Below are 25,813 nucleotides of genomic sequence, written 5' to 3' on the forward strand. Positions count from 1 at the left end.
AGAGAAAATGACTTTTTTTTGTATTTTTGTGTTGTTTCCACAAGATGGTGCTCTCTGCTCTTTTTACTATAGTAGATTTCCAGCCGTCTCTGCTTTTGAAATGCTTAGCAAACAGAGAAGCGAGAGACATACTGTAAAAAGCTTTGGTAAACTACTATGTGATCAACAAATATTTATGTGACCTTTACTGCACCTGCTCCACAAGTCTACCAAGTCCAAGATGTTTGCGACGATGTTGTGAACATTTATTGGATGATTTGGAAATTATCTTCTTATTACCCTATTTATCCACTATCATGATATTCGGATTAATATTTGTCATTAGTTCTCCAAATGGATTATTCTACAAAAAATCCCCCAAAAATGCTCTTCAAAGAATTGAAGAGACACAAGTTATTCCTATGATTTACACAAAAAACTCTCCTTCTACTTATGCAGGTTATAATTAGTTTTTTGTTTTTTTTATGCAGTTTTAACACCTAAACCAAGTTTGGATCATAGTGGGAGGCACACAATTTTTGAGCCGTATTTTGAGCCATAAATAGCTAATAAAATAAAAAAAAATTGAAAGGAAAAAAACTGCATTTTTTCAGATTTTTTTTGTGCCTTTGTTCTGTCTTTTTAGCTGTTTACAATTACATCTAAAATAAGGCTAAAACATTGTATGAACATAAACTAAGGGTAGCTTTACATGTGAGGTTTTTCCAGATAAACACCAGCAAATGTAATTTGCAACCACACATATATGGGGCATTGCAGAACTTGACTTCCCCCAATGGTTAAAATTTGTATCACTGCAGATATAAAATTCCAAACTGTAGGTCAGTTTTCACATGGATTTGGTATGTAGAGATGACATTTGTTAAAATCTTATCAACTAAGCTGCTTCTGTAATCCTTTGTGGAAAATCCACGTGGTATAACCCATGTGTGGAGTTACCCTGAGGCAAGGTTTTCACTTTTTTTTGCCATTTTTTTAAACTGGGCTGTAGTTTAGAAATAGCTAGAAATTTAGAAAACACTGCTTTATGTGCCTTTTGGGTGCTCTCTCCATGGGAGAGGACCCAAAATGTACTAACACAATTTTCTTTTCTTCTAGTTTTAGATACGTGTAAGCTGTGGATTACATCGGATTCGGTGGACTACGTCAATGTCCTGCATATTTTTTTTTCAAAAAAATAGTTAACAGGTGGTGTGGGGGAGTATTTGAGATATATATATATATATATATATATATATATATATATATATATATATTTATATATATATATATATGACCAAAAGTTTGGACGCACCTTCTCATTCAAAGAGTTTTCTTTATTTTCATGACTATGAAAATTGTAGATTCACACTGAAGGCATCAAAACTATGAATTAACACATGTGGAATTATAGACATGACAAAAAAGTGTGAAACAACTGAAAATATGTCATATTCTAGGTGGAAAGTGTCCCCAAGTGCAGTCACAAAAACCATCAAGAGCTACAAAGAAACTGGCTCACATGCGGACTGCCCCAGGAAAGGAAGACCAAGAGTCCCCTCTGCTGCGGAGGATAAGTTCATCCGAGTCACCAGCCTCAGAAATCGCAGGTTAACAGCAGCTCAGATTAGAGACCAGGTCAATGCCACACAGAGTTCTAGCAGCAGACACATCTCTAGAACAACTGTTAAGAGGAGACTGTGAATCAGGCCTTCATGGTAGAATATCTGCTACGAAACCACTGCTAAGGACAGGCAAAAAGCAGAAGAGACTTGTTTGGGCTAAAGAACACAAGGAATGGGCATTAGACCAGTGGAAATCTGTGCTTTGGTCTGATGAGTCCAAATTTGAGATCTTTGGTTCCAACCACCGTGTCTTTGCGCGACGCAGAAAAGGTGAACGGATGGACTCTACATGCCTGGTTCCCACCGTGAAGCATGGAGGAGGAGGTGTGATGGTGTGGGGGTGCTTTGCTGGTGACACTGTTGGGGATTTATACAAAGTTGAAGGCATACTGAACAAGCATGGCTACCACAGCATCTTGCAGCGGCATGCTATTCCATCCGGTTTGCGTTTAGTTGGACCATCATTTATTATTCAACAGGAAAATGACCCTAAACACACCTCCAGGCTGTGTAAGGGCTATTTGACCAAGAAGGAGAGTGATGGGGTGCTGTGCCAGATGACCTGGCCTCCACGGTCAGCAGATCTGAACCCAATGAAGGCAAAAGTGCCAACAAGTGCTAAGCATCTCTGGGAACTCATTCAAGACTGTTGGAAGACCATTTCAGGTGACTACCTCTTGAAGCTCATCAAGAGAATGAGTGTGCAAAGCAGTAATCAAAGCAAAAGGTGGCTACTTTGAAGAACCTAGAATATGACATATTTTCAGTTGTTTCACACCTTTTTGTAATGTATATAATTCCACATGTGTTAATTCATAGTTTTGATGCCTTCAATGTGAATCTACAATTTTCATAGTCATGAAAATAAAGAAAACTCTTTGAATGAGAAGGTGTGTCCAAACTTTTGGTCTGTACTGTATATACATATATATATATATATATATATATATATATATATATATATATATAAAACATAAATATATATATATATTTTATGCGTGTCATGTTTTTAAAATTTACTTTACGGACTTGGTAGTGAAAGCACTCTCATAGATTTTGTAAAACTGCCCAAATCGCTTGGCGTTTTATAATTCAATATTGACATCCTGCTAACATCAGGTCGCAGCGTTTTTGCCATCAAAAATGCTCTGCAGTAGATTAGGTGTTTTTTTGAGCATTTTTGCTGAGCCTTACATTTCTTCCATACACTTTGCTTTAAATTTCAAACCCTTTTACACATTTTTTGGTGCCATTTTTTTCATTTCTATACAGAAGCCTAAGGCCAAGTTCACATGGCATAAAATACAAGCGGACATTCTGCGCATTTACTTGTTTCGGCGGTGCTAGGACTGCACGGAAATTTGTCATCTCCATATACGGCAATGCATATCCAAGCGAAATATGCAGAAACATTGAACAGCTTTAATTTTTCCACAAACATTCCCACGGCAAAACATCTGCCATGAAAATTCTACAGCATGCACACTGCAGCAGAATCCCATTGAAATCAATCAAGACTCTGCTGCAGTGGAATATTTAAGTGGAATATTTTCACAAAATTCTGCTCGTAAATTCTGCCATGTGAACATAGCCTTAAGAGGATAATGTTAGACAAAAGCTGTACCCAGAACATGCTGCATTTTGAATAAAACACCACAAACACCAGCTATGCCATAGCATGGGATGTTACAGCATCCCCTATTGTTCCTTTCAGAATAACCAGCTATTGTGTCCAGTGTTGGTGGTCACATATACTCAGTGACCCATTCCCACTCTCCAAATCCCAGGGGCGTCACTACGTTAAAACTTTCGGGGCACCTGCCCCGAATGTGAACCGCTGGTGCCCCGAATGCAGGGGCGGACAAATCACATGTGCAGCATGTTCAGCTGCACAGGGGCCCGCCACTACACATGGGCCCTCAGGCACTGGCCAAGGGCCCCCTTGAGAGACAGGTGCAGCTGGTGAGGATCCAGGACAGTTGTCCCGAACCCCACTCAGACAAGCGCTATTTTTGTTACAATCCCTGCGCTGCTCCGGTATCATTAGAGAGACAGGCAGTAGCGCAGGGATGAAGGTATCTGATTCATGGCTCCGCCCCTAGCACAGGAACAGGACGGAGGCCGACAGCTGACAGGCCTCCCAGGAGCACAGCGGCTGTGAGGGGAAGTTATGTCCCCTGTCCTGCCTCTCTTCTCACTAGCAGTATAATCTGGGGCTGGGGGGTAGCAGCCCAGTGGGGTCACTTTCCCTGCTCCGGTGTCCACAGGTCACATTACAAGAACAATTTTGGGGGAAAATTGTGGCAAAAATGGCGCGGTTTTTACCGCGATTTTGAAAAATCGCGGTAAAACTGCGCCATTTTTGCCACGATTTTTCAAAAAATTGTTCTTGTAATGTGACCTGTAGGTGACCTGTGGACCCCGGAGGAGGGAAAGTGACCCCACTGGGGCCACAACATATGGACACACTGCTTGTTTATTTATCATTAATCCATTAAGGCAGTGTTTCCCAACCAGGGAGCCTCCAGCTGTTGCAAAACTACAACTTCCGGACAGCTAAAGACTGTCCGGGCATGCTGGGAGTTGTAGTTTTGCAACAGCTGGAGGCACACTGGTTGGTAAACACTGAGATAGATAGATTGACTGGGCATAGATCAGTGTTTTCCTACCATGGTGCCTCCAGCTGTTGCAAAACTAAAGTCCAGGCATGCTGGGAGTTGTAGTTTTGCAACAGCTGGAGACACCCTGGTTGGAAAACACTATCTATCTACCTATCGATCTATCCATCCCACAGGGTGCCTCCAGCTGTTGCAAAACTACAACTCCCAGCATACATCAACAGCCAAAGGCCCAGGAGTAGTATTTTTTTTAGTTTTGCAACATCTGGGGGCACCATGGTTGGTAAAAAAATATCCATGTCCTATCTATAATCTATCTATCTACTGTATCTATCTTATACCTATCTATCTCTATCTATCATCTATCTATCTATCCATCTAATATCTTTCTATCTATCTATCTCACATCTATCTATCTCATATCCATCTCATATCTATCTGTCTATCTAGCTCATATCTATCTGTCTATCTATCTCATATCTATCTATTTATCTCACATCTATCTATCTATATCATATCTATCTATCTCACATCTATCTAACTATATCATATCTATCTATCTCACATCTATCTATCTATCTCATATCTATCTATCTATCTATCTCATATCCATCTCATATCTATCTGTCTATCTATCTCATATCTATCTATCTTTCTATCTATCTATATCCATCTCATATCTATCTAATTATTTATCTATCTAATGTCTATCTATCTATTTCATATCTTTCTATCTCATATCTATCTATTTATCTATCTAATATCTATCTATCTATTTCATATCGTTCTATCTCATATCTATCTATCTATCATTTATCTATCTATCCATCTAATATCTTTCTATCTATCTATCTATCTATCTATCTATCTATCTCACATCTATCTATCTCATATCCATCTCATATCTATCTGTCTATCTATCTCATATCTATCTATTTATCTCACATCTATCTATCTATCTATCTATCTATACCATATCTATCTATATCATATCTATCTATCTCATATCTATCTATCTATCTATCTATCTATCTATCTCATATCCATCTCATATCTATCTGTCTATCTATCTATCTATATCCATCTCATATCTATCTACCTATTTATCTATCTAATATCTATCTATCTATTTCATATCTTTCTATCTCATATCTATCTATTTATCTATCTAATATCTATCCATCTATTTCATATCTTTCTATCTCATATCTATCTATCTATCTCATATCTATCTATCTATCTATCTATCTATCTCATATCTATCTATCTATCTATCTATCTATCTATCTATCTCTATCTATCTATCTATCTCATATCTCATATTTATCTCCTACCTGAACAATTGATGTATGGGGGGCAGGCACGTTCTTTGCACAGGGGCCCTATGCTGTCTGTGTCCGCCCCTGCCCGAATGTATGAACTCCATGCTGTGTCTGTGCTGGCAAACAGTAGCCACGCAACCAGGCTGCTACTTGCCAGTGGCAGCGCGCCGGTGGGACACCTGCTTTATTGATTACAGTACTGTAGGGCAGGCCCTTTAACAGACCGGGGGGCTGCTGGTAACAGACGTGTATACCGCGGTGCGCAGGCAGGTCTGTTATCAGGGACAGAAGCAGTCACGAATCGGCCTGAAAATTCCCCCCAAACCCCTTCCCCCCCGCACTATAGCATGGTGGAGTGGGACAGCTCCCGCTCCACCGATCCCTCACCCTACTCGCACGCCGTTCCATTTTTGCAAAGTGAGCGCCGCGGGGACACCATCCACTGCAAGCGTGATGATGTCACATCATCGCATCAGCTCCTGGAGATCACGTCCCCGCAGCTCACACTTTGCAAGAATGGAACAGCGTATGAGAAGGGTGACGCTGCGGAAGGGAAAGCTGCAGAGCCAGACAGAGCTGGCGTGCTATATGGTACAGGGGAATTATTAAAACTGGGGGGGGGGGGGGGGTCACATTATAAGTGAGGGGCACATAACGGGGTCACTATATGTGACAGGCACATGACCCCTAACATATAAGACCCCCCGGTCATCTGCCCCTCACATATAATGGCCCTTTGTCATGTGCCACATCATATATAAGGGCCCTTTTATGTGTATCTGCCCCCATGCAACCGCCCCTGGGGGCAAATGTCGGGGGCCCTTATATATGATGTGGCACATGACAAAGGGCCATTATATATGAGGGACAGATGACAGGGGGCTATTATATGTTAGGGGTTATGTGCCTGCCACATATAATGACCCCCTCTTATGTGCCCCTGACTTATAATGTGCCCTTTTATGTGTAAGTCAGGGGGCCATTATATGTGAGGGGTACATGACAGGGGCCTTTTTAACCCCTTAAGGACGCAGGACGTAAATGTACGTCCTGGTGAGGTGGTACTTAACGCACCAGGACGTACATTTACGTCCTAAGCATAACCGCGGGCATCGGAGCGATGCCCGTGTCATGCGTGGCTGATCCCGGCTGCTGATCGCAGCCAGGGACCCGCCGGCAATGGCCGACGCCCGCGATCTCGCGGGCGTCCGCCATTAACCCCTCAGGTGCCGAGATCAATACAGATCCCGGCATCTGCGGCAGTTCACGATTTAAATGAACGATCGGATCGCCCGCAGCGCTGCTGCGGGGATCCGATCATTCATAACGCCGCACGGAGGTCCCCTCTCCTTCCTCCGTGCGGCTCCCGGCGTCTCCTGCTCTGGTCTGTGATCGAGCAGACCAGAGCAGGAGATGACCGATAATACTGATCTGTTCTATGTCCTATACATAGAACAGATCAGTATTAGCAATCATGGTATTGCTATGAATAGTCCCCTATGGGGACTATTCAAGTGTAAAAAAAAATGTAAAAAAATGTAAAAGTAAAAGTAAAAAAAAAGTGAAAAATCCCCTCCCCCAATAAAAAAGTAAAACGTCCGTTTTTTCCTATTTTACCCCCAAAAAGCGTAAAAAACATTTTTTATAGACATATTTGGTATCGCCGCGTGCGTAAATGTCCGAACTATTAAAATAAAATGTTAATGATCCCGTACGGTGAACGGCGTGAACGAAAAATTTTTTAAAAAGTCCAAAATTCCTACTTTTTTAATACATTTTATTCAAAAAAAATTATAAAAAATGTATTAAAAGTTTTTTATATGAAAATGTGGTATCAAAAAAAAGTACAGATCATGGCGCAAAAAATGAGCCCCCATACCACCGCTTATACGGAAAAATAAAAAAGTTATAGGTCATCAAAATAAAGGGATTATAAACGTACTAATTTGGTTAAAAAGTTTGTGATTTTTTTTAAGCGCAACAATAATATAAAAGTATATAATAATGGGTATCATTTTAATCGTATTGACCCTCAGAATAAAGAACACACATCATTTTTACCATAAATTGTACGGCGTGAAAACAAAACCTTCCAAAATTAGCAAAATTGCGTTTTTCGTTTTAATTTCCCCACAAAAATAGTGTTTTTTGGTTGCGCCATACATTTTATGATATAATGAGTGATGTCATTACAAAGGACAACTGGTCGCGCAAAAAACAAGCCCTCATACTAGTCTGTGGATGGAAATATAAAAGAGTTATGATTTTTAGAAGGCGAGGAGGAAAAAATGAAAACGTAAAAATTAAATTGTCTGAGTCCTTAAGGCCAAAATGGGCTGAGTCCTTAAGGGGTTAAGTGAGGGGCAAATGTCAAGGGGGCATTATATGTGGCAGGCACATGACAGGGTGGCTCCCCTGTCATGTGCCCCCTACATATAATGCCCCCTTGACATTTGCCCCTCACTTATAATGCCCACTGTCATGTACCCCTCACATATAATACCACCCTGTCATCTGCCCCTCACATATAATGGCCCCTTGTCATGTGCCCCTCACATATAATGGCCCCCTGACATTTGCTCTTCACCTATAATGCCCCCCTGTCATTTTCCCCTCACATATAAGGCCTCCTGACATGTGCCACTCATATATGTACTGCCCCCTGTCATGTGCCCCTTTCATATAATACCCCTTGCCCTGTGCCCTTCACATAAAATGCCCCATGTCCTGTGCCCCTCACATATAATGCCCCCTGAGGGACAGGGCAGGGGGAATTATATGTGAGGGGGCAGGACAGGGGGCATTATATGTGAGGGGCACAGCACAGGTGGCATTATATGTTAGGGGCACAGGACAGAGGACATTATTATTATTATGTGGGGGGGGGGGGGGATCAGAGTGTTTACCCCAGAAATTCTTTATATATACACTATACCTCTGGAATGCTAGTTTGGTTTTTATGGGCCACAATACATTTTGGTATTGTATTTAGAGGATGCACAGCAAGGTTATATTTAAAGAGTGCAGTATGTGGTAGTATTATATTCAGAGAGTGCAGTATGTGGCAGTATTATATTCATAGAGCGCAGTAGGTGGTTGAATATAATACTACCACATACTGCACTCTCTGACTATAATACTGAGAGTGCAGTATGTGGTAGTTTTATATTCAGAGGGCACAGTGTGTGGTAGTAATATATTCAGAGGGTATGGTGTGTGGAGGTTTTATATTCAGAGGTTACAGTATGTAGTAGTATTATATTCAGATGGTATGGTGTGTGGCAGTGTTATATACAGAGGGTACAGTGTGTTCTAGTATTTTCAGAGTGTGTACAGTGTGTCAAAATTATATTCAGAGGGTGTGTGCCAGTATTATATTCAAAGTATACAGTGTTTGGCAGTATTATAGTAATTATTGTTTTCATATAAAGGATCAGAATGCGCTGACATAGTGAGGAGCCATCTGGGCGTCAAGTTCTGCAGAGAGAACATTTAGTTGGACTTGGTGGTATGTACATCTGAATTAGATAAGGGAAAACTATAGAGAAGATGTCACCTGTAGTCACTGATATCATTGTGTATGCTGCTTGACTGTCCCATCAGAACTGTAGTTCTGCAGTTATGAAACAACTCCCATCATAACCTTAACACATACTTAAGGTCATACTGGGAGCTGTAGTTTTAAATGGCAAAAATTGGTATATTTGATTATTATAGTTGAAGTAATTTTCCGCAGCGCTCTACAGCACAAGCATCCATCACTTCACTTCAAGTAGGGAACCTGTTAAAAACTTGAACCCCCTGCTACTCATTCTGTCACCTGAACCCCACCTCAGCTTAGAACATAGAGTGGTCTCACCTAATAATCCGTGCTATGGTTATAACGCTCCTCATTTGCACTTGTGTTCCCTGTCCTGAAGTAACATCAGCTAACAGCCAATAACACTAACCCCTACCTTAAACCCCAATGCAAGGAACAACATTTTTTTTATAGTCATGCGACATTAAGTGGCCCTGCCCCTTGGACCCTCCTTTTTGTGGCTCCACCCTCAGCCACGCCCATGGCCCGTGCCCCGGATCGTTTGGAGACCTAGAAATGGCCATGCAAAATCCTCTTGTACTGTACACGAGCAGTGGGCAGTGGTGGATCCAGGGGGAAGGGGGGGGGGCACGGGGCAATTGCCCCCCCCCCCCCGATTAATTTCCTCCGTCACATTCGGGACATCCCTGTGTCCTGAAAGATATACGCCATATCAGTAGATCATGACCCCTGACCGGAGGAGCGGTGGTCAGAGCACTGAAGTAGGGCAGTACACAGACATACAGCCTCAAGCCATACACTGTATGTGGCTGAAGGCTGTATGTCTGTGGGGGCCACTGCCTACCTAATGTGGGGAAACATACTGCCAACATAATGTGGGGGAATTACAACCTAATGTGGGGGGGGGGGGACTATACTGCCAATCCAATGTGGGGAACTATACTGCTTACCTAATGTGGGGGGAACTATACTGCCAACCTAATGTGGGGGAACTACAACCTAATATGTTAAAACTATATTGCCAGCCTAATTTTGGGGGAACTATACTGCCAACCTAATGTAGAGGGAACTATACTGCCAACCTAATGTGGGGGGAACTATGCTGCCAACCTAATGTGGGGGAACTATGCTGCCAACCTTATGTGGGGGAACTATACTGCCAGCTTAATGTGGGGGGGAACTATACTGCCAACCTAATGTGGGGGAACTATGCTAACAACCTAATGTGGGGGAAACTATGCTGACAACCTAGTGTGGGGGAACTATGCTGCCTACCTAATGTGGGGGAACTATGCTGCCTACCTAGTTTGGGGGAACTATGCTGCCTACCGAGTGTGGGGGAATTATCCTGCCTACCTAGTGTGGGGGAACTATGCTGCCTACCTAGCATGGGGGAACTATGCTGCCTACCTAGTGTGGGGGAACTATGCTGCCTACCTAGTGTGTGGAAACTATGCTGCCTACCTAGGGTGGGGGAACTACGCTGCATACTTAAACAGGTACTCCACTGCCCCAGCATTCGGAACATTTTGTTCCGAACTCTGAGTGCGGGCTGTGGGGGTTGTGATGTCAAAGCCACGCCCCTTGTAATGTCACACCATGCCCACTCAATGCGAGTCTATGGGAGGGGGCGTGTTGACCACCGTACGATACTCTGATAGTGCCCTTCTCGAAACTAGAGTCTGGATCCGCCCCTGGCGGTGGGTCGAGATTCTAGACACCAGTTCCTAGACACATGAGTGTTTTTTTTTTTTAAATGAATCCAGTTGCAATTATGTTAAAGGTCATCTAACAGAAAAAGGTAATATTTAGTCATGGGACCATGGGAACTGAATTTGGGATTATTCAGGATTTTAAAATCATGTATTAGCTATTTTGCTGATATAACTAAGAAGTCTCAGCTGCTTGTGTAAGACCACCATTTAAAAATTGATTACTGTAAAAGTCTTTTATGATGATGGTGGTGCCAAGCAACATAGATTATAACTCTGGACACAAAACACCATACGTCTTTACCAGGGAGCACACTTTCCAAGCAATGCTGGAAACCACTAGGAAAACGTCAATATACATTATTCACAGATGAATTACTGTTCTTGCTCATAAACAGCAAAATGGGTTCACAAAAACATAAAATGTTTCAGTTCCTACCAGAATAAACACAATAACACCACTGGGAGACCTACAATGTCTTGTGGCTGTACTGATGCTCTTTAATAGTGTCATCACTAGATGGGAAACTCTAGAGGGGGCCATGAAGTTATGAAGAACATCTTGTATTGACAAAGTCATGTGATTAACCACTGCTTAGGGAAAGGGTGGATGTCAGGTGTTTTATGGCACCATAACACATGCTGTGCAAGCTAAAGGACAGATGTTCCTCACATGTAACAGGTCTAAATTAATTCTGAGAGTGATCGGAAAGAAAAGAAGGGTTGATCCCACTTCATTATGGTATGTTAGTAGGATAACTAAAGAATCTAATGCATTTTAAAGTGGTACTCTGGTGATTTTTTTTTTTTTCAAATCAACTGGCTCCAGAAAGTTAAACAGATTTGTAAATTATTTCTATTAAGAAATCTTAATCCCTCCAGTACTTATCAGCTGCTGTATGCTCCAAAGGAAGTTGAGTTGCTCTTTTCTGTCTGACCACAGTGCTCTCTGCTGACACCTGTATCCATGTTGGGAACTGTCCAGAGCAGCATATGTTTGCTATGGGGATTTTCTCCTAGTCTGGACAGTTCCTGACATGGACAGAGGTGGCAGCAGAGAGCACTGTGGTCAGACTGAAAAGAACTACACAATTTCCTGTGAAACATACAGCAGCTGATAAGTACTGAAAGGATTAAGATTTTTTAATAATAATTTACAAATCTGTTTAACTTTCTGGCACCAGTTGAAAAAAAAACAACAACTTTCCACCAGAGTACCCCTTTAATGTGGTCTTCATCCACAATATAACCTGTGATCTCTTTGTCTAAATGTGTCTGTCTTTTTGAACTCACAATGGGTGATAAAAATGTTAGAATTAGGGGGGATAAGAAAGGATAAGAAAATAATATTTTATTGTACTCCCATCAGTAATGACCTAGAAAAGTAGCATCAAAAAAGTTACCCTAGCTGAAATGATACATTGCTATTACATCATGTATCTGATCAATCACTTTCAGACTGGAGTTGGAAATCACAAAAAATATGAACACCATTCAACATTAGTCTTAGACTCTCTTCTCATTGAGCTTTTCTCACTTTTGTAAATGTATATGACCACAATAAGAACCCCCTTGGCTACACCTGCAAACGCAGATATGTAAATGTGGGCTCCAGTCACATCACAAAGCATCTTCTTTTTGACCCACAGGAGTCAGGTGTACAATATAGTAAGTTAAATAGAGATTTTCATTTTCTAAGGAAAAGTTATAAAGGAATTGTCTTGTTGTTTGGAATTGGCTATACCATTGCTCTGCTTGTGTGGCGGGGGCCCAACATCAGTACCTGCAGCGCAAGCAAAGTACATAGATGGTGCATCATTTACATCTATGTCTATTTAGCAAAGTGCAATACTGGATTGTATTCTTGACACAGTTCATATGAAATAGCAACGTGGACATCTTTAGCTTTTCTTAAAGGGGTACTCCGCCCCTAGACATCTTATCCCCTATCCAAAGGATAGGGGATAAGATGTCTGATCGCGGGGTCTCGCCGCTGGGGACTCCTACGATCTCTATTGCAGCACCCCTGTTTCTCAGCTGCACAGAGCGAGGATCGCTCTATGGCTGATGATGGGCGATGCAGGGGACGGAGTATCGTGATGTGACAGTTCCGCCCCCTCATAATATTACGATACTCTGTCCCCTGCATCGCCCGTCATCAACCACAGAGCGATCCTCGCTCTGTGTAGCTGAGAAATGGGGGTGCTGCAGGAGAGATTGCGGGGGTCCCCAGTGGAGGGACCTCCACGATCAATCATGTTATCCCCTATCCTTTGGATTGGGGATAAGATGTCTAGGGGTGGAGTACCCCTTTAATGGTATCAATCCTAAACATGTTCCTATAAAGTAAACCAGTATATACAAAACCATGATTTAACCTAAGGAAATCATGAATACTGATCTCATCTTATCATGTGAATATAGAGAATAGGAGGGGACTCAAGATGTTAACTGCTCCAATGTGCCTCTTCAATGACATATGCAAAGACTTCTCCTTTGAGACCTGTGCCCAGGCATTCAGTAATTTCTGAATCATGGCTGTGACTCATGTAGCTCTATGGATTAACAAAGCAGAAACCTGGAAACTGTTCTTCAGAGCGAACGATTCTGTATTCTGCTTTATCTTGGGCAGTTATGAATACGACAGCAATTGCCTGCTCAAGTATTCAACATCTATTAGGGCACCGCTTAGTCCTTCCTATCATTTCAACTAAGGGATGTATTTGTATAAGATCAATGTCACCTGAACGAAATATACAAAAGTGCCACAAATATACTATATTAATATACTAATAGTGTGTATCTTTTGAAAATGCCTTGATATTTAGTGCTAGCCTAAACTATCTATAAAAATAACACTACTACTTAAAGGGGTACTCCACTGGCCAGCGTTCGGAAGTAAATGTTCCGAACGCTGTTTTTGCGCTGTGGGGGTTGGCCACGTCCCTCATGACATCACGGCTATGCCCCCTCAATCCAAGTCTATGGGAGGGGCGTGACGGCCGTTACACCCCTCCCATAGACTTGCATTGAGGGGGTGTGGCCGTGATGTCACGAGGGGCATGGCCGACCCCGTAGCGCAAAAACAGCTTTCGCTTGCCGAACGGAATGCTTGCCAGTGGAGTACCCCTTTAAAGGAGGTATATACACTTACTGACAAAAAAGTATAATGCGCCCAGATAGAAATGTCGGATTGCTGCAAAACATGAAATGCACTTATGTTTTAGGCAGATATGTAAATGATTACAGGTGCAGTCTGATTAGACACTGGTCTTGCCACAAGAGGGCATAAAAGTGCTTCTTCCCTCTACCTTTTTTGGTAGTGTGCCTCTTGGTGAGAGATTGTTAAGTGCTAGACATGCTTCTACAATGTACTTGAAGACATCTTGCCCAGTTGACAGATTGTTGTTTTAACAAATTGCCACCGTATACGCTGTTCTGGCCAAGCTCTTAGGAGGTGTTCGGAGTAGCAGATATGTAAGGGCATGCGCACATGGGACCTCATTTATTATTGCAAACCAGACATGTTTTGTCAGGTTGCGTGCCAGATTCTGGCGCATTGCGCGCGAAATTCTGTCTTGGCCAGAATTTGCTCCAGAATTTGTGCCAGAATTGAAAAAAACCCCGACTAACTCTCCATTTTACAAAGAAAACCCAAAAAAGGGACATGGCCATTTGGAAAAGGAGGCGTGGTCACTGAAAAGGGGCGTGTTCCTGGCATTTTCACAAAAAAAAGGTTTCTACAGAAAATGTGGTGGATTTGAGCTTAGAAAAACCCTACAGATCAGAGCATGTGTAAAAAATAAAGCAAAATGTAGGGAAAGTGGAAAATGCAAATACAGTGGAAAATAAATTGTATGGACATAAAACCCACAAAGAAACCTACACTCCATTCTTAGTAAATAAGGGCCATGATGTACAGGCTCCAGAATGGCCCACCAGTAGAGAGGAGGACTGTTTTATCTGCTGACAAGCATGAGCAGCTCCTACAGTTTCCTGCCGGTGCTTAGCAGAAGTAAATTTGGTGTTATGGCCCCCATTATATGTCCGTTCAAATAATGACCCAGCCACCATTGTTTGTGGTGAGTGATTCCATCCTGCCTTCACTATGGAATGGCACGCTCAACTGCTGGTGTGATGAAATGGAGATTGCTCCCAAGATAACCGCTATTAGGGATATAAGGGACACTATGAGCTCAGCAATATGTACAGCCACATGTGTAGCCTCCCATGACAGGGCTAACAACTATCATTTTTCAGCAGGATATTGTTCGCCCACACATAGCAAGGGTTTTCCAGTAATATCTCCACCAGATTGCATCACGTTTTTGCCCAGCTTTATTGCCAGGTTTATTGCCAACAGAGCTCTTATGGGACCAACTGTGATGCCAGCTTCAGCAACCTATAAGTATGTAGGATCTCCAAGCCCAGTTGCAAACGGATGCCATATGGATGGAACCTGTATGCCTTCAATCCCAACTGTATCTAATCTTGTATCCAGGCTAGAGGTGGCCCAACAGGGTACTACAACTTTCTTTCAATTGTACAGTTTTCTTCAATAAGCTTTTCTTTTTGCTCTAATATTGCAGTGACCTAGATATTATCATAACCTATTTTAGTTAATTCCAAAAACTCCTTCTGGGTACATTATATTTTTTGACAATGAGTGAATACATATATATATATATGTATATATATATATATATATATATATATATATATATATATATATATATATATATTAATTCATTCAGGCAAAGTTCATAATATCTAAGTAACACAGTAATTATTAAACTATATTTAACAATCAGAGATTTGTGAATATCATAGTTCTTTGACAGACCAGACATGTTAAAAATAAATCACATTTACACATATATATATAAAATGACAATAATGGGATTATCCATACTGAATCCCGACATCATTTTATTTGCACAAATATGAATTTTCTTACACTGAAAGAACTGAAGATTTCTTCACAAATCATGCTTGTTGATCTAATAATAATTTTAATAATCTGTCTCTACATTGAACAAAAACTCTACAATAAAATTTGATGGTGAAGTGTCCAACACAGGAGTAGTATGTATCAAGATAATAGTGCACGCTTGTGATTTTCTGAAGCATGATCCAATACTAGCCAATCCACACAACAGTATTGTCCTCCTATATTATTGTAATCTACTGAATGGTCATGTTGTCTATTATATTATAATACATGTCTGCAGGTTATTATTATTATTAGAGAATCGTCTGTAAATAATTTTTTCTATGAACATCCCCTTTTGATGTCAGAATCTGATGACTGCAAAATAGGTGTGTCCCCTTTAGTATTTGCAGGACGGTCCTTCTCCATTGCTAACCCCTGATTTACCAACAGGACGTGCTTCCTCTTTCTCTATGAAGAAGTTCATCAGCAGTTGCAGAGTGTCTTATATAGAAAACTGTGCAGGCAACTGCAGACCACTTTCATGAAAAGAAAGTTTCATATAATTAAATTGATAAATGGTATTCGGGAATCTCCCCTTCTTACTATAGGATAGCAGGGGTAGCAGGGGTACCCTCCTGCTATACTTAACAGACATGGCCACAATTTATTATTATGTTTCGAGCGTTTTTTGTGAGTCTATTTGTCGCACATTTGGCGCAGCGCTGTGCCTCGGACAATTTTTTGTGACTTTTGAGCCAATTTTTTTTTTAAAGTGCCTACAGACCAGCTGTTAAGGTTACTCTTATGCAGTGGTAATGAATTTATTAACTGTGACTTTTCACAAATGTTGCACAAAAACCACACAAAAGTGGCAAAAATACACCAGCCCAGAAAATTTCAGAAAATGTGTACCTTTACAAAATTTATCGAATGCCATTTGATAAATTGAGTTCTCCTACACATTACCACACTCAACAAAAAAGGTGGGGAAAAAAAAGCTTCAATTACACCCACAATGATAAATGCACCCCCCCCCCCCCCCCCAAGTCCTGGGAAAAAAGTGTAGGAACTTAAGGGCTGGTCCTGCATGGCTGCTGCTAATGGGAAACAGTTTCCTGCTGGGAAAAAAGTGCAGAAATTCCGTTCCTATGTGTTCCTGCAGGGCTTGAGCCACAGACATGTCAGTTATTTTTGTTGATGCAAAAAAATAAGCCTTTTTAACATAGACTTACATAGAGTACATTAATTTCGCACAAACTGATACAGATTTTCAACAATTTTACGAATGCATTTAAAAAATTTTTTATACGCCTGGAAATTCACTGCATGAACAGAGCCTGAGAGTGCCCTTTACCTTAACTTTTGTTATCTTTTTAAAGATTTCCATTAATGGCATTTTCTGATGATAATCTTGATACATACTGTAATATAACTACATGGAGATGAATGGTAGTAAAGTGAGGTGGTAAACATGATAAATAATAGTTACACTTTGAAGAAAAGCTCATGCAAAATAGAGAGTTACTAAGATCTAGGGATGAATGGGGATTAAAACTACCTTTTCTTTTTATGGTATCAAATTCTTACCTTTTTGACATCCCGGACCAAATGGTATAAGGTGTTTGATGGCCCATGTCTCTGAAATGTAGCACAAAAAAATAAACATCTGAAATTAGTAACACAAAGTACTCTGCATATGATGCTTATAATGCAATCCCATATCTAAATAGAGAAGACAAGATATACAACAGACAATCCTATGTAATCTGTCAAGTGGTTACTGACAAGTGATACTGATCAGTGCTCAACCGAATTACCAATTGCCCTACAAAAGAAGACTATGTGACTGCTACGGCATCCTATGAAGAGCAAAGGTCTAGCAATGAGTAGATGTTATACTTATGCTGAATTTCTAATAAAAAAATGTATTAATACAAAGCCTGCCTAAATATCTAATAGGTCTCGAGTGCCAGTACAAGGGATGAGCGAATCAAATCTGCAGAATCCGAATTCGTTACAAATTTCACGAAAAATTTGCTTTGCAACGAATCCAAATATTGCTGCGATTTGATCGCACAAATCGCTTCATTAAACTCCATTTAGGCTGTGAAGAAGCTCTGCGAGCGAAACAATTGTTGCCTGTGTTCTGTCTAAGCTTTTAATAAAATTTGGATCTTAGACGAGTGCCGTGGACGTGTGTTCTTACACCTGAAACTCCATATAGTGTGGTACAGGCTCCAGGGCATCTAAGATGGTGGCTCCAAATGTCAGGACATGGGGCAAAGAACTCTGGGAAGGTGGGAAAACAGTAGGTGGGATGACCCTGAAGCACATGCAGCATGCAGCCTATCAGTAGCCAGCCACCACTGTGTGACAGCCCTATATAATCGTTAGCCATCTTGCAGCCAGTCACAACAGCCTTCTATTACAGAGAGAGAGGGACAGAGAGCAGTGTGTGTTGCACAGAAAAGCATTTTTACAGCAGCAATTCACCTCAAGCCCAAATCCAGCCTACAAGCACTGATAGGGAAGGGAGAGAGATTAAGAGAGAAAGTGTTATTTTGGGTGTACTGTACAGCAACTGTGTGCTGCAGCACTGGTGTGTACAACAACTGAAAAGCTAATAGTAGCCAGCCAGTTAGGGTGAGCAGAGCACTTAAAGCCATAATCACCTGCTATTAGTGCCTAATACAGGTTGCCTGGTGGAGCATATAGTGCTCTATTAAGTGTAATGCTCTATTAAAGTCTTAACGGCCTAGTTACTGTGAAAGGCCAGCCAAAATTACACACCTGCTGCTGTTCTAGACAAATACTTTTTTAAGCGTAGTGGAGCGTATTGTATTCCCCTCATATACACACTAAGTATGTCAGGCAGAGAAGTGCCAGGACATGCACAGAGGAGTGCCAGAGGCCTAAATTCATCAGGAACAGGCAGAGGTTGTAGCAGACTAGGGGTGAGTGGCAGCAGGAGTTGCAGTATCAGCTAGATGTTGTGTCTCGACCAGCAACCCATCTTCTGTCATCGATTGGTTTACTCGGTCATCCACTTCATCACAAGTGACATGTGACACCCCCAGTCAACAAACCTTAGTTGGCATGGCCCAGCAGCAGTCCCTGTTCTCCTATTGCCTCTGTCCTATGCTGTTCCCTCCCCTACAGAAGTATCTTATGCTGTGGGTTCAGCTCCACTATTTAGTGAGGACGATCTACTAGAGGACAGTCAGCAACTACTGCCCAGTCAAGTGGAGGAGACATCTGCCACTTCCTCCGATAGGCGGGCAAGTAGTAATGAGGAGAGTGGCATGGGAGGGGTTGTTGCGACGATTCAGGCTCCTGAAGCAGACACTGGTGAGGAACCTGACGTGTGACGTGCAGACACAACTCGATGATGATAAGCCGGGTGCAGAAGGGGATTCATCAGGAGAAGGGGGTTGCAGGTTGCCCGTGAGGCAGCAGCTGAGCCAGCAAGGTGGTTGCATTGGTTGGCGGTCAGCATGGTGGCAGAAGAGGGAAATCTGGAGACAAACGTGCCCAGGGTAGACCACCTGCTTCGCAGCAGCTTACCTTCCCGGGAGGTAGTGAACCAGGGGTTCCTGGAGTCTGCGGTAGTAGCAGTTATATCAGTGCGGACTGTTGGAGGGAAAATCAGCTACTTGGCGGTGTGGCAGTTTTTCATCAATTATCCGGAGGATGTTAACCTGGCCACATGCAAGATGTGTCGGCAGAAGGTGAAGCGTGGCTAGGGTCCCAATGTTGGCACCATGGCCCTGCGTCAACATATGCAGCGTCACCATAAAGCAGCCTGGGAGAACCGTGGCTCCGATGCGGTGGTCAAGCCTGCTGCATCACCCAGTGGCACGCCACTCCATTTCAGCCAGCCAAGGCTCCACCATCTCAGCCGAAGGGATCTGTCTGTCATACCAATCTTATGTCGCTCCTCTTACTTCGAGACAGTCATTCTGCCAGTAATCCATCGGCGAAGCCATGTCCAAGAGACAACAGCATGTGCCCACTCATCCAACAGTGCAGAAGCTGAAGGTGCTCCAGTTTAAGCTGCTGGTGCTGCAGTCCCTCCCTTTTCAAGTGGTGGACTCTGCACCTTTCAGAGAACTGATGGCTTGTGCTGAGCCAAGGTGGAGAGAGTCCCAAGTCGTCATTTCTTTGCGAAAAAGGCAGTACCAGCCCTGCACAATTTTGTGGAACAGAAGGTGGGCCAGTCCTTGAGCCTGTCGGTGTGTACCAAAGTGCCCAGCAGCGCCGACGTGTGGAGCTGCAACTACGGTTAGGGATAATACATGTCCTTTATGGCCCACTGGGTAAAGGTGGTTCCTGCAAAGCCATTGGACAGGTCATGCTGCTTCCGCCACCATGCTCTCAGGCCGTTGGTCCTGTGACACTTTGCGACTCCGCCTCCTCATCCTCCACTGTGTCCTCAGCCTCCACTGCACAGACAAGTCTTAGTGCCCCTCCAACATACCATGTGTGCAGAGCACAGCGGTGTCACGCTGTTCTTCTCATGGCTTGCCTTGGCAAATGGAGTCACACAGGGGAGGAACTGCTAAAAGTCATTCAACAAGAAATCGAATTATGGCTTATTCAATGAAAACTGAAAATGGGAACCATGGTGACCGACAACGGGAAGAACATCTATGAGCTATGCGCCCTGCACAGCACACGTGTTCAATCTGGTTGTCAAGTGGCTCCTGAAGTGTTCCCCCCATCTGCAAGACATCCTAACAATGGGAAGGAAACTTTGCATGTACTTCAGCCACTCGTACAACGCAAAGCACACCCTCTTTGAGCTGCAGCTTCAGAATGGTATCCACCAACATAGTCTGATTTGGGACTTTTTCACTCGTTTGAATTCCACCCTCCATATGTTGAACCAACTGTCAGGGATCGACCAGGGGACAGGGAGAGTGAGCTCTAAACTGACCCTAAAACCACTCTCCCGGCCTACTTGCCCATCCACCCTAACCTGTGGATCGACAACTGGGCGCCGGTCCCTTCCTGAGCTAAAGTGCAGGGGCCTAAAAACACAAACTAACAAATAGTCGATCACAAACCAGAAACATAACAGGAACATAGAACTCTATAACAGATTAAGTTCAGAGGACACAGATCATAGAGTTAGTACAGGGGACACTATATCAGCGGACATAAACAGAGGACACTATAGACAGTGGTCATGAACAGAACTCCAAAGATCTGAATACAGAACTAATAAACACCAGACAGGAAAACGGATTAAGTCGGAACATACTCCAAAACAAAACATGAATAAGCTTAATCCCCTAGAAAAACCTCCGGTAGACACAGGAATAACAATACCCTCTTAGTCCCCATGGACAGGTAAACGGGATCTATCGCTAAACAGGAATTATCGCAATCCCTCCAAACACCTCTAGTATACACAAAGTCCCCATGGACAGGTAACAGGGATGTCAAGTTACTACTCAGAATAATGGATACAACAGGATATAATTATAGAACACTGTTCACACTGAACACAAGACAGGAATAATCGCAATCCCTTCAGAACACCTCCAGTAGACACAGGAATAACAATACGCTCTGAGTCCCCTTGGACAGGTAACAGGGATTCCTAAATACACAGGATATAATATAGAACACTGTTCACACTGAACACACAAACTGGACACTCCCCTCCACTTAAGGAGTAGTCATTAATAATAAATCCAAATAGACTTCTGGCCAGCGGCACACTCACCAGTGTGGACAGGATGCTGGCCCAGTAGGAAAACATGTAATATAAAACACAGAACTTCATAAGAACGGATGCAAGAGAAAACGCAGTGTGAACAGACACATAGCAGAAAAGATATACAAATCCTAAAACCGACTATACAAACACAGATTAAAATCTACTATAAGCATGCCACCTAACCATGGCTAAAAACCAGAAAATACAAAGTGCATGCTAAGACAGAGATAGTAGATAAAAAGCTCAAATAAAGAGTGTTTCACAAAAAGCTCCAAAGCAGCATGTCCAGCATGTTAGCAAGTCAGGATATAATGACGTATCACCATCCCAGATGCTAGACTTGGCTGACTTTAAATAGACACACCCTAGGAGCTATTGGCTGAAAAAGGCAGAGGCATTAACTATTCTCTGGCCGGGAAACAAAACTGTTCACACACAACAAAATCAATAGCTGTGTGTGAACACAGACATGACACTGACTATACGAACAGAGAAAAGCCATCAGCGTTTTCTTGATGATCCAAGCAGATAGGGGGACTCCCCTGTGTAACTTTAATGTCAACCAGTGGCAGCTCATACGTGACACCTGTCGTTTGCTCAAGCCACATTGCTCAAGCCATATTATTAGTCAGTCGGCAGGATTATGGGATGAACGACATCATTCCACTGCTTTATTTACTACAACACGTGTTGGAAACGAAGACTGGTCACGGGAGACGTGGCGCCTACATCTCACGGCCACAAGAGCCCTGTGGGGGCAGAACTGAAAGAGGAGAGGGAGGGGGACAGTGGAGCACAGTTTAGGTTTCGCGAAATGGGTGGTTTTTATAGTCATCTGACAGGAGAGGAGGAGCAGGAGCAGCCAGAGGAGCTAGAGAGTGATGAGGGTATGAGGAAGACGAGACAGAGGACCCAGACACACCGTGGCAGTATGCGGTGGAGATGGAGGCAGGGAGTCTCTCCGAGTTACTTAAACAAATGGCACGATGCATGCTCACTTGCTTGCGTAGTGACTACCGAATTGTCACCATTCGGCAGCGGGATGGCTTCTGGCTCTCCACCTTATTGGATCCACGATACCGGCACAAAATGGGGGCCTTGTTTTACACCCACTGAGAGGGAGGACAAACTGACCTACTACAGAGACATCCTAAGTAGCAGTACCAGCTCCATCAGCAGCAGCTTGAGTCTACAGTCGATGATGAGTAGCTTTCTTCACCCGCAAAGTAAAGCAACTCATCAGTAGAAGGTAGACCTGGAGCAGGAGCTGAATCAGCAGGTGGTGGTATACCTTGACATGACTCTGCCAACACACTTTGAACATCCACTGGACTTGATTTGTGGCCGCAACTTGATTTGTGGCCGCAACTAGCAGAGTTTGCCCTGGAAAAGCTGTCCTGCCCGGCCAGTAGTGTGCCATCAGAGCGGGTGTTTAGTGCGGCGGGAACCATAGTAACCCCAAGGAGAACTCGTCTGTCCACGAAAAATGTGGTGAGACTGACCTTTGTGAAGATGAATCAGACATGGATCAGCCAGGATTTCCACCCACCAATGCTAGATGCATTAGAATAGATTGACCATGGTGCCACACAAACACTTCACACTTATGGATAGTGCCAAACAGATTTAAGGCACTGCTCCCCAGTTACAGAAATTCTTCTGCATCAGACCACAAGTTAGTATTGAGGATATGAATTAACTAAAACTTAACTTTTCTTTTTTTTTTATATCTAAGAAAAGGAAAGATGTGCAAAAACACCATGTGCCACCTACACCACCAAGTATTGATGTGATGCAAAGACCTCTAAAAGGTGGAAGGGAACAACGTATGGTCCATTGTAACTGGTGGGGGTAAAAACTTCCTCTATATACCCTACTCTCGCATTATTAATTCCCTTTTTGGCAAGTGTTACTCGCCTTAAAAAGGGCGGCCCCACACAGGAAACTCTCCTTATTTCCACCTGCAAACACTGCCATTTCCCAGGGTTTTTTAGGTGGAAATAGGAAGAGTTCCTGTGTGGGGCCGCCCTTTTTAGGGTGAGTAACACTTGCCAAGAAGGGAATTAATAGTGCGCGACTAGGTCCTTGCAGGGGAAGTTTCTACCCCCACCGGTTACAATGGACCCTACGTTGTTACTTTCCACCTTTTAGAGGTCTTTGCATCACATCAATACTTGGTGGTGTAGGTGCCACATGTTTTTTTGCACACCTTTCCTTTTGTTGAATAAAAATAAAAATTTTGGGTACATATATTTTATCCTAAGAATATTATTAAAAGTAAAGTTTTATGTAATGCATATCCTCAATACTTACTTGCGCACACTTACACTTTTACAAAAGAGACCATTTTTTTCTGCCTACCTGCCTTAGCTACTATTCTGATCCTGCCACCTTCCTGATGCCACACATGTGATGCCAAGTTCTCCTTTTTTCACCCACCTTCGTCACCGGGTACTGGTATTGCCACCCACCACCCCACTCTGTCACCGGGTCACTTTCAGGACTACTGATGCTGCTGATGCCAGCTCCAGGCTTTCTCATTCTGCCACCATATGTTTTCCTCATGCTGATTCCAGCTCCAGGCTATGTCATTCAGCCCCTATATAGTCTCCTCTTGCTGCCACCAACTCCAGGCTGTGTAATTGAGCCACTATATGGTCTCCTCATGCTTCTGCCACCTCCAGGCTGTGTCATTCAGCCACTATATGGTCTCCTCTTGTTGTTGCCAACTCCAGGCTGTGTCATTCAGCCACCATATGGTCTCCTCTTGTTGCCACTAACTCCAGGCTGTGTCATTCAGCCACTATATAGTCTCCTCTTGCTGCCGCCAACTCCAGGCTGTGTAATTGAGCCACTATATGGTCTCCTCATGCTTCTGCCACCTCCAGGCTGTGTCATTCAGCCACTATATGGTCTCCTCTTGTTGTTGCCAACTCCAGGCTGTGTCATTCAGCCACCATATGGTCTCCTCTTGTTGCCACTAACTCCAGGCTGTGTCATTCAGCCACTATATGGTCTCCTCTTGTTGCCGCCAACTACAGGCTGTGTCATTCTGGCAGATTATGGTCTCCTCATGCTGCTGCCACCTCCAGGCTGTGTTACTGTGCCGCCACGTGGTCTCCTCATGCTGCTGACACATTAAATAAAACTTTTTTGGTTCATCTATTTGAAATCTTCAATTTAAATGTTAAAACATATATGTAATCTTTTCAATTGTGAGGCCCTATGGTCTCGTTAGGCTGTTGCCCCCTCTAGGCTGGGTAATTCAGCCACTATATGGTCTCCTCATGCTGCCGGTACTTCAACGCTTTGTAATTCAGGCACTATATGGTCTCCTCCTGCTGCCGCCACCTCCATGCTGTGTCTTTCATCCACCATATGGTCTCCTCATACTGATGCCACCTCCAGGTTTGTCATTGTACCACTCTGCGACAGTGATTCTAATAGCAACGCCTCTAATCTGCATGTCATTCTGAATAACAGTATTATTTCACTAACACAGCACACTCTCTATGCGTGTTACAGCAAGGCAAAGTGTTCTACACCCCTATTGAGGCCTTCTGTAGGCCAGAAATAGCCATTTTTAATAGCGATGATGCGTCACTGATGCAAAACCGCGCTGCCGTTCTTCTGATATGCTCCTGCTGCTGGCTGGCAGTTGCCTTCCCTCCCTGCACCCTGGGTGAATATGTTATATAAGACTTTGCTGCAATAAAGCCAGAACTTTCACTTTCTATTCATGGTGAGTGCAGACATACTTTTTTCTTTTTATGTTTTACAATAGCGATCTGCCGTTGATGATAAATTCGTAGTGAAACAAAAAATTTTCGGAAAATTCAGCGAATCGGCCAAATCAAATTTTTCAAAAATGTGCTCATCTCTAGGCAATACCTGTTTTTTTACTTGTATATTTACTTTTCCCCACCTAGGGTATAGAAGTATTCCTGGCTAGCCTGATCCTAACATTTGAAGTCTTAGACAATAAGCCCTCCCACTATCTGTAAAGTATAGTTTTATCCAGTTGTTTAGAATATCTACTTTGCACATCACAAATGTTTACAAACAGATAATTTCATTTATAATTCACCTTATTAAAATTCTAGTGAATTAAAAGTTTGTAAACTGTGCCTGAAACAGCCTGGTAAATTACAGAAAATTGTGCCATGACCTCAGTGGCAGATCCAGGAAGACATGGGGGGGGGGGGTCAACGGGGCAATTTCCAACCCCCCCCCCCTCGAGGGCCCCTCCTGCCACTATTCCAAGTCCTGAGATTTTCTGTGCAGACATTCCCCCGTGCAAATATAGCCCGATAGTGCCCCTTGCGAGATTAGACTCTGGATCGACCACTGCATGACCT

At 42.9% G+C, this 25,813-nt stretch overlaps 1 protein-coding gene across 11 annotated transcripts in view; it reads right to left on the reverse strand.

Moving 5' to 3' along the window:
• TRPM3 (transient receptor potential cation channel subfamily M member 3) overlaps positions 1–25,813 on the reverse strand; it is a 714,607-nt gene that overhangs the window by 148,244 nt on the left and 540,550 nt on the right. For all 11 annotated transcript variants that reach the window (XM_056523079.1, XM_056523077.1, XM_056523078.1 and 8 more), the window contains one exon: positions 17,318–17,368. In XM_056523079.1, the coding sequence (XP_056379054.1) occupies positions 17,318–17,368 (51 nt within the window). The remainder of the gene's footprint in view (positions 1–17,317; positions 17,369–25,813) is intronic.

This window comes from Hyla sarda, chromosome 1 (assembly GCF_029499605.1).
Source record: "Hyla sarda isolate aHylSar1 chromosome 1, aHylSar1.hap1, whole genome shotgun sequence".
In the NCBI taxonomy this organism is placed as follows: Eukaryota; Metazoa; Chordata; class Amphibia; order Anura; family Hylidae; genus Hyla; species Hyla sarda.